This window comes from Budorcas taxicolor, chromosome 1 (assembly GCF_023091745.1).
Source record: "Budorcas taxicolor isolate Tak-1 chromosome 1, Takin1.1, whole genome shotgun sequence".
NCBI classification, from domain to species: Eukaryota; Metazoa; Chordata; class Mammalia; order Artiodactyla; family Bovidae; genus Budorcas; species Budorcas taxicolor.
Genome location: NC_068910.1, coordinates 105795240 through 105811081, shown reverse-complemented (window position 1 = coordinate 105811081; position 15842 = coordinate 105795240). Strand labels below are relative to the sequence as shown.

Genomic DNA, 15842 nt, shown 5'->3' with positions numbered 1-15842 from the left:
TTGGCCAACAAACATCCATCTAGTCAAAGCTATGTGTTTTCCAGTAGTCATGTATGGATGTGACAGTTGGACCATAAAGAAGGCTAAGTGATGAAGAATTGACACTTTTGAACTGTGGTGGTGGAGAAGACTCCTGAGAGTCCCTTTGATGGCAAGATCAAACCAGTCAATCCTAAGGAAATCAATTCTGAATATTCATTGGAAGGGCTGATACTGAAGCTAAAGCTCCAATACTTTGGCCACCTGATGTGAAGAACTGATTCATTAGCAAAGCAGATGATTCTGTAGAATGCTGAAGGTAGGAGAAGGGGACCACAGAGGATGAGATGGTTGGATGGCATCACTGACTCTATGGACATGAGTTTGAGCAAGCTCTGGGAGATTGTGAAGGACAAGGAAGTGAGTACTGCAGGCCATGGGGCCACAAAGAGTCAGACACAACTGAACAACAACAAAAAAAGGTAATGGGGGAAAATACTTGAAATTAACATGACACACATAAACAGTATATCAAGAACTTACACACAAAATAAAATTATTATCATACCTATTTAAGACTAACTAAAGGAGGTAAGTAAAAAAGTTGGCTTAAAGCTCAACATTTAGAAAATGAAGATCATGGCATCTGGTCCCATCACTTCATGGGAAATAGATGGGGAAACAGTGGGAACAGTGTCAGACTTTATCTTTTTGGGCTCCAAAATCACTGCAGATGGTGACTGTAGCCATGAAATTAAAAGACGCTTACTCCTTGGAAGAAAAGTTATGACCAACCTAGATAGCATATTCAAAAGCAGAGACATTACTTTGTTGACTAAGGTCCGTCTAGTCAAGGCTATAGTTTTTCCTGTGGTCATGTATGGATGTGACAGTTGGACTGTGAAGAAGGCTGAGCGCTGAAGAATTGATGCTTTTGAACGGTGGTGTTGGAGAAGACTCTTGAGAGTCCCATGGAGTGCAAGGACATCCAACCAGTCCATTCTGAAGGAGATCAGCCCTGGGATTTCTTTGGAAAGAATGATGCTAAAGCTGAAACTCCAGTACTTTGGCCACCTCATGCAAAGAGTTGACTCACTGGAAAAATGGTAGGGGGGATTGGGGTCAGGAGGAGAAGGGGATGACAGAGGATGAGATGGCTGGATGGCATCACTGACTCGATGGACGTGAGTCTGAGTGAACTCCGGGAGTTGGTGATGGACAGGGAGGCCTGGCCTGCTGCGATTCATGGAGTCGCAAAGAGTCAGACACGACTGAGTGACTGAACTGAACTGAAAGGAGGTAAATTAAAAATAGTCTATTTGCATGAAATATTCCATAATTTTTCACTGAAAGAAAATTAAGTCCAAATTTTTATATCAGTAGCTGAGAGCAACAGAATAAACAGGATAATCCTAGATCTGAACAACTGTGTATATTAAAAAGAAAATATGTGACTTTTTCCTTAGCTTTAGATGTACTTTTTAAGCTTCCCCTATTCTGGTGCACATTAGAGGCAGAGCTTCCAGGCAAGCAAGTGTGCCTTTAGAAAATAGCAGCTATACCATAATAAATGTGGCTTATGTGTGGTAGTGCATATTTGAAATCATAATCTTTTACAATTAAGATATCAAACCTCAAAAAATATTAGCCTGACAACAACTCAGATTATCACAGCTTAGACAAATCACCTTCCGTGGAAGAAAATACTTTAAAGACTTCTGATATACTCTGGCACAGATTAAAATAATTTTTATGATATAGCATTACAACACCATATTTCAGGTATTTTATAATGATTAAAAGAGGGGATACATTAATCCAGTCATAATATACCTTTATAAAGACACTTATTTCATGAGTTAGAAATAATGCCAGCACTAAGGTATTATACCAATAATCACAGCAACAACAACAAAGCTAGATGCACACAAAGATATGTATAATTCATTAAGCTTTCCACAGATCTGTATTTTTTCAGTTAATCAATTATTAAAAGTTAAGTTTGTCAAAAGATCTTCAATTATTTCAACTTATTTTAAATATATCTCTATGTTGAAGGAAGGATGAGAATCATAAAATTTTGGATTTGAAAATAATATAATTTAGACACTAAATTGATACTTTTCAGTGCTTTTTGACATTCTAAATGTACAAATTTAAATGTCAACAGCTAATCATGGATAATCTGCTGTTGATTTTTTTCTGTTTAAAAATACCCAGTTGTGGCAAAAATTTCTATCCCTATATTCCTCTACAGGCACATTTATCAAACATAAAATAAAGATCAATCAAACAGTAATTTAATTTCTTAAGAAAAACATTAAAGAATACTATCAATTTCCAAGTTGTGAACACCTCTAAAAGCCAATATTTAGTAGAGGTAGGGATGAGACAATCACAATAAAACAAGAACTTCAGATGACAGGAAACTAAAGAAATATTTTTCATCTTTAAATTGCATGTAATATAAATCATAAGGATTTACAATTTTACCATTATCTAAAGATAAAATAATCAGCAGACAAAACCATATATAATTCACAAAACCATAAGATTTTGTGTTGTTGTAGTTTTTATGCTGTTTATCTTTAAAAGAATGGGAAAGACTAGAGAGCTCTTCAAGAAAATTAGAGATATCAACGGAACATTTCATGCAAAAATGGGCTCAATAAAGGACAGAAATAGTAGGGACCTAACAGAAGCAGAAGATATTAAGAGGTGGCAAGAATACACAGAAGAACTGTACAAAAGAGATCTTCACCACCCAGATAGTCACGATGGTGTGATTACTCATCTAGAGTCAGACATGCTGGAATGTGAAGTCAAGTGGGCCTTAGGAAGCATCACTACAAACAAAGCTAGTGGAGGTGATGGAATTCCAGTTGAGCTATTTCAAATCCTGAAAAATGACGCTGTGAAAGTGCTGCACTCAATATGCCAGCACATTTGGAAAACTCAGCAATGGCCACAGGACTGGAAAAATTCAGTTTTCATTCCAATCCCAAAGAAAGACAATGCCAAAGAATGCTCAAGTTACCACACAATTGCATTCATCTCACACGCTAGTAAAGTAATGCTTAAAATTCTCCAAGCCAGGCTTCAGCAGTACGTGAACTGTGCACTTCCAGATGTTCAAGCTGGTTTTAGAAAAGGCAGAAGAACCAGAGATCAAATTGCCAACATCCAATGGATCATCGAAAAGGCAAGAGACTTTCAGAAAAACATCTATTTCTGCTTTATTGACTATGCCAAAGCCTTTGACTGTGTGAATCACAATAAACTGTGGAAAATTCTGAGAGAGATGGGAATACCAGACCACCTGACCTGCCTCTTGATAAACCTGTATGCAGGTCAGGAAGCAACAGTTAGAACTAGACATAGAACGACAGACTGGTTCCAAATAGGAAAAGGAGTACGTCAAGGCTGTATATTGTCACCTTGCTTATTTAACCTATATGCAGAGTACATCATGAGAAACGCTGGGCTGGAGGAAGCACAAGCTGGAATCAAGATTGCTGGGAGAAATATCAATAACCTCAGGTATGCAGATGACACCACCCTTATGGCAGAAAGTGAAGAGGAACTAAAAAGCCTCTTGATGAAAGTGAAAGAGGAGAGTGAAGAAGTTGGCTTAAGCTCAACATTCAGAAAACTAAGAATGGCATCTGGTCCCATCATTTCATGCCTCATCCATCATATTCACCTGACCTTTTGCCAACCGATTACCACTTCAAATATCTCGACAACTTTTTGCAGAGAAAGTACTTCCACAACTAGCAGGAGATAGAAAATACTTTCCAAGAGTTCTTGGAATCCTGAAGCACAGATTTTTACACTATAAGAATAAACTTATTTCTCATTGGCAAAAATGTGTTGACTCTACTGGTTCCTATTTTGATTAATAAGATGTGTTTGAGCCTGGTTATAACGATTTAAAATTCATGGTCTGAAACTGCAATTACTTTTTAATCAACCTAGTATTTTACTGTCAACTTTACAGCTTTGTCCTCAATGTAAGGGGACAGATCTTATTTCATTTCTAGCAGTCACATAGTCAGGGCCAATATATTGTCATGTTCAATATGCACACATGCATGCTAAGCTACTTCAGTCATGTCCGGCTCTTTGTAAACCTATGGACTATAGCTCACCAAGTTCCTGTCCACAGGATTGTCTAGGCAAGAACACTGGAGAGGGTTTTCATTCCCTCCTCTCGGGGATCTTCTCGACCCAGGGATTGAACCCATGTCTCCTGCGGCTGGTACTTTCGTATTTTTATCTCTGTAAACAATAGTTCATAGATGTGAACTTATCTATGGAACAGCTAAATCCATATTACTTTGTCTAATATTCACTAACATATAAATAGCCTCATTAATTAAATCTTTTGCTCTCAGAAGTTCAAGGCAAAGTGACCCACCTTTATGTTTCCTGTTCCCAGCACAGTGAAAAAACATAGTAGGCTCAATACATTTCATTTAAAATTTGGGTGAATATATATTTAATCTAAACTAAATTAAGAATTATAGGAAAATATATACAAATAAACCATACAGATTAAGAACTGAAGTTTGTGTACATAAGTAATAAAAATAAGAATGAACAAACAAAAACCCAAAGATAACTACATCTATATTACAACAGAAAGCATTGTAGAACTTCATAAAAAAAAAAACAGGCAAACAATTTCATCTGATTTTTAAGGCTTCATAACTTTAGGGGATATTTTTCATTTAGCTTTAACAAGTATTTAAAACTCTAGAATATTAAACTTTAAAATAAATTATTACATTTTAATTCTTCTTTACTAGGGTATAAAGCTCTTGAAAAGCCTAAAAAATAGTGCATATACATATATATGGATTTCTGGCCATAAACTAGTGAATATTATAAAGGTTCTTACACATGTAATTGTAAGTAAACAAACTACCTGTAATTTTAATAACCAGGGTGAACTATAGTTCTCTATAAAATAAAGTTATTTTACTATAGCATTTTAAGACAGTAAGTTATTATAATATAGGTACAATTCTTCCTCTTATGTATATCATAAAAATAACAATAAATTTGGAACATGTTATTTTTCATTTATTTTTAAACCATGCTAAGTAATATGCTATACCAACAATATACACTCCTGAAATTGTTCTTTTTCAGATAAAAATTAGGATCTCTTTCTGAATGTTCCCTCATTAAATAAAGAATATAAAACTGCCAAGGTAATAGTGTACTTTCCTCATTAAACGTTGTACTGTTATAAAATTGTTCTGGCTATTACAGTCTTGGGGTTTTGTTATTGTTGTTGTTCAGGCGTTATAACTTTTAACCAGTGGACTAATGCATAGATTTTATTCACTTTTAGAAACTGACTAAAGTCTTATGATTTTGTACAATGCTATCTATTAGTTTGCTGAGTTCTTTCCTGACACATATAATGACAACTACAAATTATTTTCACTTGCATTCACAATTTAAATGTTGTCTAAGTATATTTTAAATCTAGAAGGAGAGTGAAAGGAAATTTTCAGGATTTTTAAAAAAGCGTTTTAGCTAACATTGTCTGAAATCAGGACACTTCTGCACTTGTAGAGATTAAGGATCTAACCCATGGTTAGATACATAGTCTATATATAGTCTATATGTAACCCATGGTTACATATAGTCGGATATATGTAACAAGAGAAACTGCTTGACCAATTAGGTTCATTTTAAAAACAGTACCATAATTCAGTTTTTTTCTATTCCTATTTTACTTTCATTTTGAATGTTTATAGCTAGTCCATGGGGTTGCTAAGAGTTGGACACGACTGAGTGACTTCACTTTCATTTTTCACTTTCATGCGTTGGAGAAGGAAATGGCAACCCACTCCAGTGTTCTTGCCTGGAGAATCCCAGGGACGGGGGAGCCTGGTGGGCTACCATCTATAGGGTCACAAAGAGTCGGACACTACTGAAGTAACTTAGCAGTAGCACCAGCACTGTACTATATAATAAACTTCAGTTGCTTGAGGTTTCAATTTTATCATAACATTTATTGGCCATTACACAATTTTTCTAGTTAAACATTTAATTTTAATTATTTTATAATATTAATGTGCCAGCAACATATGGAACACATTTGTGTCTTTTAAAGTAAAAACTAAGGTGATACTGAGATATACTTCAACTCATATTTGGAGGCAATCATTTCAATTAATTCTAGATAATTCTTATTTGGAATACACATTAATATAATACATTTTTATTTCCTAATATAGAAAATATTTCCTGCTTTACTAACTTGATTAAAATATATCTAATTATAATAAGTAGGAAAATTTTTATATATTGATTTTTTAAAATTATGTGTAAGTACTTTTACTTATTCTAGGTATTATACTCTATATACTATTTGGAGAATGTGTTTCCCCAGGGAGCTCAACCTGGTGCTCTGTGACAACTAGAGCGGTGGAATGAGGGATGGAGGGAGGTTAAAGAGGGAGAGGATATATGTATACTCATGACTGATTTATGCTGTATGGCAGAAGCCAACACAACATTGTAAAGCAATTATACAATTAAAAATAAATTTTAAGAAAAAGTGATGACCCAGAGGGATGGTATGGGGAGGGAGGAGGGAGGGGGGCTCAGGATGGGGAACATGTGTATACCTGTGGCGGATTCATGTTGATGTATGGCAAAACCAATACAATATTGTAAAATAATTAATCTCCAATTAAAATAAATAAATTTATATTTAAAAAAATGAAAAAGTGTTCCTCTTTGCAATGCTCATATACCACAAATATGAGTATTACAGCAATCAACCTAAAATATGTAATCATTCTGTCATGTTATTAGTAAGTTAACATTAGTAAATAAGTTATGTATATAAATATCCCATATATCCAGACATCAAACATTACAAGAATAAAATAATACATAACTAATTCTAACTCTTGAACATTCAGTTTCTAAAGAGATGTTATAACTTCTATGGTCAGGAAGTAAGTGTAACATTATAACTTAAGTTATAAAATGAAACAGGAGGAAGACCGGTGATTTTTCATTTATATCCAGCCAGTTCAGATCATCAAACAGGCCAATAGCTAGAGGACACAGCAGTATCCTGGGAAAGTAACTGAATGCATTTTTCAGGACATGGACTGAAAATACATGCTTTCATCCCAGTTCTTGCTCCACAACTCAATTAAGATGTATGTTTGCTGCTGTCTGAAACTGGAAACTAGCTTCTTCACCATGAATCACAGTTTTTAATAATAAATCCACCTTAAATAAACACACCAGAAAAAGCTAGTCTAAAGCATGAAAGTGAAAAGTAAAAGTGAAGTCGCTCAGTCGAGTCTGACTCTTCGCGACCCCATGGACTGCAGCCTACCAGGCTCCTCTGTCCATGGGATTTTCCAGGCAAGAGTACTGGAGTGGGTTGCCATTGCCTTCTCCGAATATCATTTAAACAAAACCTGTCTCCACATGTCAGTTCATGGAAGCCATTAGAGATTTAAAATATTTATATTTTCTATGAATGGTTGTGTTTATTCAATGCATATTTATGTTTAATTTTCATGCAATTAAATAAAATATATGCCTACCCATAAACTAATATTAGAAGATCCCTATGAAGCAATTTTACAAATAAAAACACATGAAAGTGTTAGTAGTATTACTATACACCCTTCCTTCTTTCCCTCATGATATCATTTACTATAAAATTCATCTTATAAAAATCAAGTAATTAAGGATTAATTATCAATTACTCAAGGATATATCAAAAGAGAAGGTTGATTTTCTAAAGAATAGAGACCATACGATAATCACTGTTATAGAATCCAGCTTAGAATCTGTTGTAGAATTCTGTCTTAGAATCTAGCATAATGCCTTACACAGGGAGATACTTTAAGATGTGGCTGCTTGAGTGACTTATTTTCTTAACTTTGAGATAAACTTTAACGAAATAAGATATTACTTGCAAATAATCAATACATAAATATGAAAGCTGAACATCAGTACTCTTACATGTTATCATATGACAAATGTACTTTAAATGTTTTTCTAATTATAAAAAAATAATTAATTTTGGATCTAACTCTAAGAAAACAGAAAATTTTCCTATTAGACTTGGAAAGAGACTAGAAACTCTTCACTAAACTATATTAATATATTCTTTTTTAATATAAATTTATTTTAATTGGAGGCTAATTACAATATTGTATTGGTTCTGCCATACATTGACATATATTCTTAAAAGAAAACTTCTTGAATTCTTACATATAGTAAGTACCCTACCTATCAGTGTGTATATGTATGCCAAGTCTCTATAGTCATGTCTGACTCTGCAACCCCATGGACTGTAGCCCGTCAGGATCCTGTGTCCATGGGATTCTCTAGGCAAGAATACTGGAGTGGGCTGCCATTTCCTCCTCCAGGGGATCTTCCTGATCCATGGGTCCAAGACCTGTCTGTTAAGTCTCCTGCATTGGCAGGGGCATTCTTTACCACTAGCGCCACCTGGGAAGCCCAAATAGTAGGCTCTGATAAACACCTTTTTAAAGTACAAACATTATCACTCAGTTCTAGAATATTTATCACTGAAAATCAAAACTGTGTATCTCATAAGAATTCATAATGTTTACTGAAAGAAAATCACTATAAAACAGTATTTTCCAGAACATTCTAAACACTAAAGTATAAGATTTACTATGTTTGAATATGTACATTTAAGAATATTTACAAATGTTTAAATGAAACATTTCCATAGTATCGATTTTCCAAATATATACAAGGTATTTAGGACTTTTAAATTAAGATTTTTATGCTTCTATACATTTAACAGTTGCTGTCATATATTAGTAGTAGTAGTAGGCAACTCACAGTGATGAACAATAACTGGTCAGGGAAAGTTTCTAAGTTACATGCAATTTACTGTTGTTGAGTGGAGAGCCTAATACTTTCTTCCCTCATCTTAAAATTTAATTTCCTGGGTCTTTTACATGCTTACTGAATATGGATTTGTTTCTCTTCATTTTAACAAAATGCAGGTAAGAAAGAAGGCTAATAGAAAATATGTGAAAACATGCCTATTTTATATCTAGAATCACTTCTATTTTTCTTTTCAGTAACAGTAGTCTAATAATAACAAAGATGAATAAAACTGGTACATAAGCCAAACTTTGAAATATTGCTCTCTATCTTAATAGATTCTGTTGGATCACCATATTGCTTTGTTAAGATATCTCCACCCACCTGTGTCATTATCCACTCTGACAAAAAAACTATATATATAAAGTTATTGTGTCAAAAATGTGTTAACAAATTTCATCTATTGATAAAATGAGTGTACAGTGCTATGCACAATGGTTTGAAATAATAAAACTGTGTTATTAATATTATGCTTTAAATCATAGTTTCAGCAGAATAAAGTAGAGAATGGACCTCTCACCCCATCTTTCCTATCTGCTGTCAATAATCAACTACTACAAGCAAGATCATTTTTATGGGGATTAATGAAAAATTTTTTCAGGTCCCTTGGAAAAAGTAACAAAATATGGAATATCTACACTTATTTTTCTGTAATTATAAGATAATCCCATAATCCTATTTCCAAAAGGTATCTGAAATCCATCTTCTTATCCCCATCTCAGTATTACCATGCTAGCCAGGCCACCATTCCCTTCCCTATGTCCCTAAAAACTGCAATAAACTCCTAACACCACTCTTTTCATTTTCCAATCATCTCTTCCACTTGCTAGCCATAATGCTCCAAAAATGAAAAATGGTTGAAATCTCATTAGCTTCCCATTTTACCAAGGAAAATGTTAAAAGCTAATTCCTTTCCATGGTTTGTTTTCTTCTCTGTGAATCCAGTTTCTCATTCTCTTTCAAACCTCACTATAGGCTACTCTCTTCCTTGCCCAGTAAACTCCAGTTCCATATTGGACTTATTTCTTCAAAGGTGACAAGCGCATCTCCCTTCAAGGTCACTGACCAGATAGTTCCCTTTACCTAGAATGCACTTCTTCCTGTTCTGTACATTTAGCTGTTTCTCATCCTTGAGAATGTCATTTATATGTCACTTCCCAGATAGGCCTCTCCAACCATCACATTTAAAATAGTGGGTTCCTGCTATTATTTGCTCAAGGCCTTTATTATTTCCTCCATAGTATACAGTTTCACTTACTTCCATATTTTTTGTCAGTCTCCCTTGCTAGAAAATAAATTCCATGAGGGCATTTATGAAGTCTGGCTTACTTACTCTTTTTTCTCTTTATCATATAAATATTAAATTCAAAAACAGAATACTCAATAAAAATAAGGCAGAAGTAGAGGTAATATAATACCTGTTTTTTAAAGAATTAATGCCAGTCCTAAAGAAACTGCAAGTTGATCAGAACACTACAGACATAGTATATCAAATTATGTCACACAACTTAAATGTATACATATATATATATATATATATACACACACACAATTTTTTTTTAAAGTTAACACTGTGGATGTATAAACAATTTAATTCTTCTGTGTTAGTTTGATTACATGATTAACAAAGTACACTGAACAAAGTTAATTCATGTTTATTATTAAACTACATGTACTGATCTCTACTGTATTTATAGTCCCAAGAAATGGTGAGTCAAGAAGACAAGAAACTTCTATAACTTTAGGGATTTGGCTGACTGATGGACAGCGTAAGATAACATCTATTCTCTCACCATTTAGGACAAAAGAAATATATAGTCAGAAGTACTCCTTTGCGTGAAAGAAGACAGAGAGTGATTGAGACATGGTTTCTGTCACAGAGGAAAAGAATTAGTAGAAGGAAATACAAGAAATCATTGATGCCTTTTGCTACTTATTTATACTAGCAATGATTACTGAAGAAGAAATTTTCAACTCTTGGATTTTTATTAATATTTAATTTTGTAACATAAGAATAATACAAATTCCACATGGAAAAGTTTGAAAGTATTTTAAAAATGTAAAATGATGTTATTTAATCATTAATTAAAATATATATATATATATATATATATATATTTGCCCCTTGAGAAAATCTATATTAAAACTGTTTTATTCATGTTATTTCTAGTTTGAAGACAGGATCCTTAAAGAATGTTGGATAACTTTTGTGTAAGAAAAAAATTTTAGATATAGTCTTATCCCAAACTCAGAACAAAAATATTTAGATGACCAGTGCGTATCAATGACATGTTATATTCTATTTTAAATACTAATCATAATGGCTAATTCCACAATGGCTCACTTCAGTTTGTTAATGTATAAAAAATTACATTCTAGGTTGTTTACATACTTATGGAAAACAAGAAAGGCAAGTGATTTCAACCTCTTGCACTTTTACAATCATAGTTTATGCCTCAAATTTTATATGAGTGAAAGGTCTTTTAGCAATATTCTTTATAAATCAGTTTTCCTTATTGAACCCAACTTTTCAATATTTTCAGTAAAGTTCACTCTTCAACTTTCTGAAAATATTTCAATTCCCCCCTTTCTGTAAATATAAGAACAACATTCAGTCTTACAGTTTGTGTATAATATTTACATCAGTTCAACTAATTTGGGGCTATAAATTTAAATAAGCAGGTATTTTTCTGATCAGCTATATTCACCTGTATTTACACACAACTTAGTGGACTTTAGACTTAATTCATTCAACTTAATAAATTTAATGAAACGAATGACAAACTATTGTTTTCCTCGTATATTTCATTTTTCACTGAAATCCCTGGGTGGAGAAAGATCAATTAACACAATCTTGGTAGTAAAATGAACTCACCAAACTCTCATATTCAAACTATATTTTGATTTAATGAATTATTTGAGTATTGATTATTTTTGGAAACATGAGTAACACCCTGAGAGATGCATCAACTCTTTTAGACTAAAGCAGAGAAATCTTTGAATTAATGGATCCCTGGTGGTTACTGATCACTGAGATTGATGTACATCTTTACTGACATATGAAACACGATTGTATTTTATATTCTCCTAACTATCCTTCTAGTACAAAAATAAATTTTTCATATCTTAAAAAGAGCAAAAACTGTTACTTTTAAAGTTACCAACACGAAATAAATACTGTGGTTTTAAACAGAGGGAAAATTAATGGAATAAGGGAAATTTGAGTACAAATCATGTTTTCATTTTCTTAATCAGATGAAGTGATCTAGAAAGCAGCTTTACTTTTTGATCAATTCAAGGAGGTTTCAGTAATAGCAATAGAGTCAAACTGATTTATTTTGCCTTTATGGTGCAGAGATTCATAGCCAGTTAAAAAACAAGAGAAGAGATGCTTCCTTTATTCAAGTTACTCTTAGCACAGTGTTAAAAATGAAATAGTTCACTTTTTTGATCCTTTTATTCTATCTATGTATGTAAAACAGGGAATGAGGAAGAGGATGATGCCTTCATTCAATCATGAAATATTTTATATAATTTGGTAAAAATAAATCACATTAAAGAGTTTACTTTTTGATTACTCTTAATGAGAAGGCAAATTATTAAAATGAAAATTTACCCTCTGTAACAAATTTTAAAAATAAAACAAGAATTCCATTAGTTCTTAGGATAAAAAGTTGCTAGAAAAATGAATACATACGCTTAAAATTAAATATTAAGCCTATTATCAATGCTTATTATTATGTACATAGATAAGATTTGTGTTTTGCATTAATATTTCTATACTGTACATGTACTTCAGTAATTCTACAATACCTCATATTTTCAATGTTTACAAATTGCCAAGCTATTTTGATTCATGTCATCTATTTTTGAAACTACAAATAAGAAAATATCCTCCAACTGTTCACAAAAATAACCTTTTGAAGTTCCACATTTTATCAACTATAAGCATAACTTTCAGCATTCAAAAATTATCTCAAGATATTATAAGGCATAATTTCCAACCACTGTAACTTTAAGCTGTAAAAAGCATTTTAAAAGCAATTATTTGTGTCTGATGAAAAAAAAATCCGAGCATATTTTTTCCATAATATTCTGTCGAAAAACTCTAAATTTTACCCAACTTACCTTTTAGGTACGATATTATTCAAGTGTAACACATAGCTTGTGTTTTTAGGCTATTAGCACAAATGCAAATTAATTGTTTTTGGAGACTATCTTTAATGATCCTATTTGGGTAAGTTGAGTAATATTCACTAAGTTAAGCTAATTTATAAAACACACATAAATTAGATATAATTGGTAAATCTTTAGTTAAAATGTCTTGTAAAAGTATGAGAAAGCTATTAAAATAGATAAATAAAAATTACTGCAAGAGTTGACAAACAACTCCCCTATGCCCTTAAATTTAATATGAATATCTGAAAGGTCATACTTTAATACTTGAGACAAGTTGACAGAATGGCTCATTTGAAGAGTCTAATGTGTTTTATTTTTGGTAGTATCCTCAAGGCCTACAATGGTTACTGGAACTTTGAAAATATAAATGTTGATTTAGGGACATGATTGAAAGGATGTAACAGTTAAAATATTCCTAGCCAACTTGACTTTAAGTGTATACCTCTTTAGAAGCCCTAGAGACAGTATAACATAAATGTCTGATTTTCCCATTACTAAAAATTGTTTCTCCTTTCAATAAAAAGGTCAAGTAATTACATGTTATTTTAAACAAGGTTCAATTTTCAGAGGTAAATTAAGTAACTATTCCCTTTGATATTTAATGGCAATAGTCCCTGAAACCAAATAAGGGATGTGTGTGAAGGTATACACCTCCATAGGAGAGCATGGCATTATAGGTGGTACTTATAGCATACATTTTCAAAGGCAAGATGGTTGTGTATGGTTTTCAAGCTGACATATGCATTTGTGATTGTAATCTGGAGGTAAAAAAAAAAAAAGACAAAGAATTAGAAAGCATGTCAAAAGTATCAGTTACATAAATGAGAACTGAATATTGATTCTAAATTATTCTATTTCTAACAAATTGGCTGTATATGTTTGACAAAAAAGAAGGCTCTGTTGTTCTAATTTCCTTCTCTCTTAACCTTCTCACCCTCGCAAAGAAAGCCCGCATTTTCATGCCATCTGACCTCTGTTTATATACCTGCAAATTATTTCGAGACCTTGTATGCTGAATGGTAACTCTAACTGAAGTTTTATATTTGAGGTGTTTTAAAAAGTCAGACTTTTAAAACACCTCAAATATAAAGCGTGGCTGGATGGCATCACCGACTCGATGGAGGTGAGTCTGAGTGAACTCTGGGAGTTGGTGATGGACAGGGAGGCCTGGCGTGCTGCAATTCATGGGGTCACAAAGAGTCAGACACGACTGAGCGACTGAACTGAACTAAGAAAACTGTGACGTAACAGGTGACACCGGCGGTCATCACGGTGCCAGTGAGAGCATCCAGCCAGGTACATGCTGGAAAACTTTTATGGTTGTTCCTCTCTAAGTCTAGGAGGGTTGAAATTATGGAGGTGATTTTTTAATCTAGATCTTTAAATATTCACAGCAGAAATCCAATGAGTATGTCTCATAAAGATTGTTGGCTAGAAAGCAAAAAAAAAAAAAAAAAAGGTCAAAAATTCTCAGTGCTTTCCATTCGGTAAACCTCACTTTCACTTTTCACAGGCTATTCGTCTTCACTTTACCACTTTACCTGACTTTAGGCATAGAATATTCACAACTTCTTAATTCACGCCTAATAACCGCCCCCCCCCCCCTTCCGGCATCTGGGCTGGAAATAATTCGGAATAATTTCTAAATGTCTACTACATTCGGTCGGGATGGGGTAAAGGGGTTGCAGCTGGGCGATGGTTTGGTTTATCGAAGGCACAACGCTGGTTATTTGGCCAGGGGCTACAGCGAGAACGATCTGCTTTCTTGCAGGCGTGCGGGAGAACCTACACGTTACCGTGCAGTGAGGGACCGCAAAGAGCCAGAAGTCTCCATTAAGCCTCTACCACAGAGCCTGACCTCCCGTGGAGACCGCGCAGGGGGAGCGGTCCCGCGGCCGCCAGTAGTGGGACCCAACTGCTGCTGATGCTCACGCATCCGTGTAAAGACATTTGGAAGCAGAAGAGACCGCAGCTCGTGAGGTCTCCGGCCCTGGGAACTGTGGACAGGCGCTCTGGTGAGGAGACATCCTCGACCCCCTCGTGTGGAGAGCCCGGAGAAGCCCACCCCGAGACGAAGTTACCTGCCAAGAGGCGACCAACGCACCGGTCCTCGGAGCACCCACCTCCTCCCGCCCCATCTTGCTACTCCACCGGTCCCTTTACCTTGGTTGTTGGAGACGTGACTGCAGTCGCCCGGCCAAGCTGTCAGCAAAGGCAAGAAGAAACCAAATTGCAAAAGAAATTCCCGGACTTCGCTGCCCCCCATGGTTCTCCCCGGCTCTCTTCTCCTCCCCCTTAAAGAGAGGTGGCTGCAGCGCAGCCAGGTGTTCAGCGTCGGGTCCGAGTCCACGTCTTCTTCCTCCTCCTCTTCCTCCTCCACCCGGCCCACAGGGGGTGTCCCGGGGCGACCCCCGCGCGAGGCCCCGGGAGCAGGGCACGAAGGTCCAGGCTGCCCAGGTGCAGGCGCAGCTGCTTCGGAGGAGGACGCTGCCTGCGGCGCCAGGGAGCTCCTGGCGGCTGTAGACGAGCGGAATTGCATCCACCGCCGTGTCCCGCTCGCGCGAGGACTATTCACTTGGGCCTGGGAGAGCGCGCGCGCAGGAGCGAGCTCGGGCTGTGGTTTGGGGGAGGGGAGCGAAGGGGCGGGGGAGGGCGCCTCACGGCGAGAATGGGGGGAGGGACGGCCAGGTGCGGCGGTGGCTCGGGCAGCTCTGCGAGTCTGAGCGCCTCTCCGAACTCAGAGTGGGCACTAGCAGAGCCAAAAG

General features: G+C 35.3%; 1 protein-coding gene across 1 annotated transcript in view; it reads right to left on the bottom strand.

Annotated features, from left to right (window-relative positions):
- The window catches only part of EPHA6 (EPH receptor A6), a 959528-nt gene extending 943912 nt beyond the window's left edge, over window positions 1-15616 (bottom strand). Inside the window, exon 1 of the mRNA XM_052649809.1 lies at window positions 15241-15616. Coding sequence (XP_052505769.1) covers window positions 15241-15616 — 376 coding nt within the window. The remainder of the gene's footprint in view (window positions 1-15240) is intronic.
- Window positions 15617-15842: the final 226 nt, after the last annotated feature.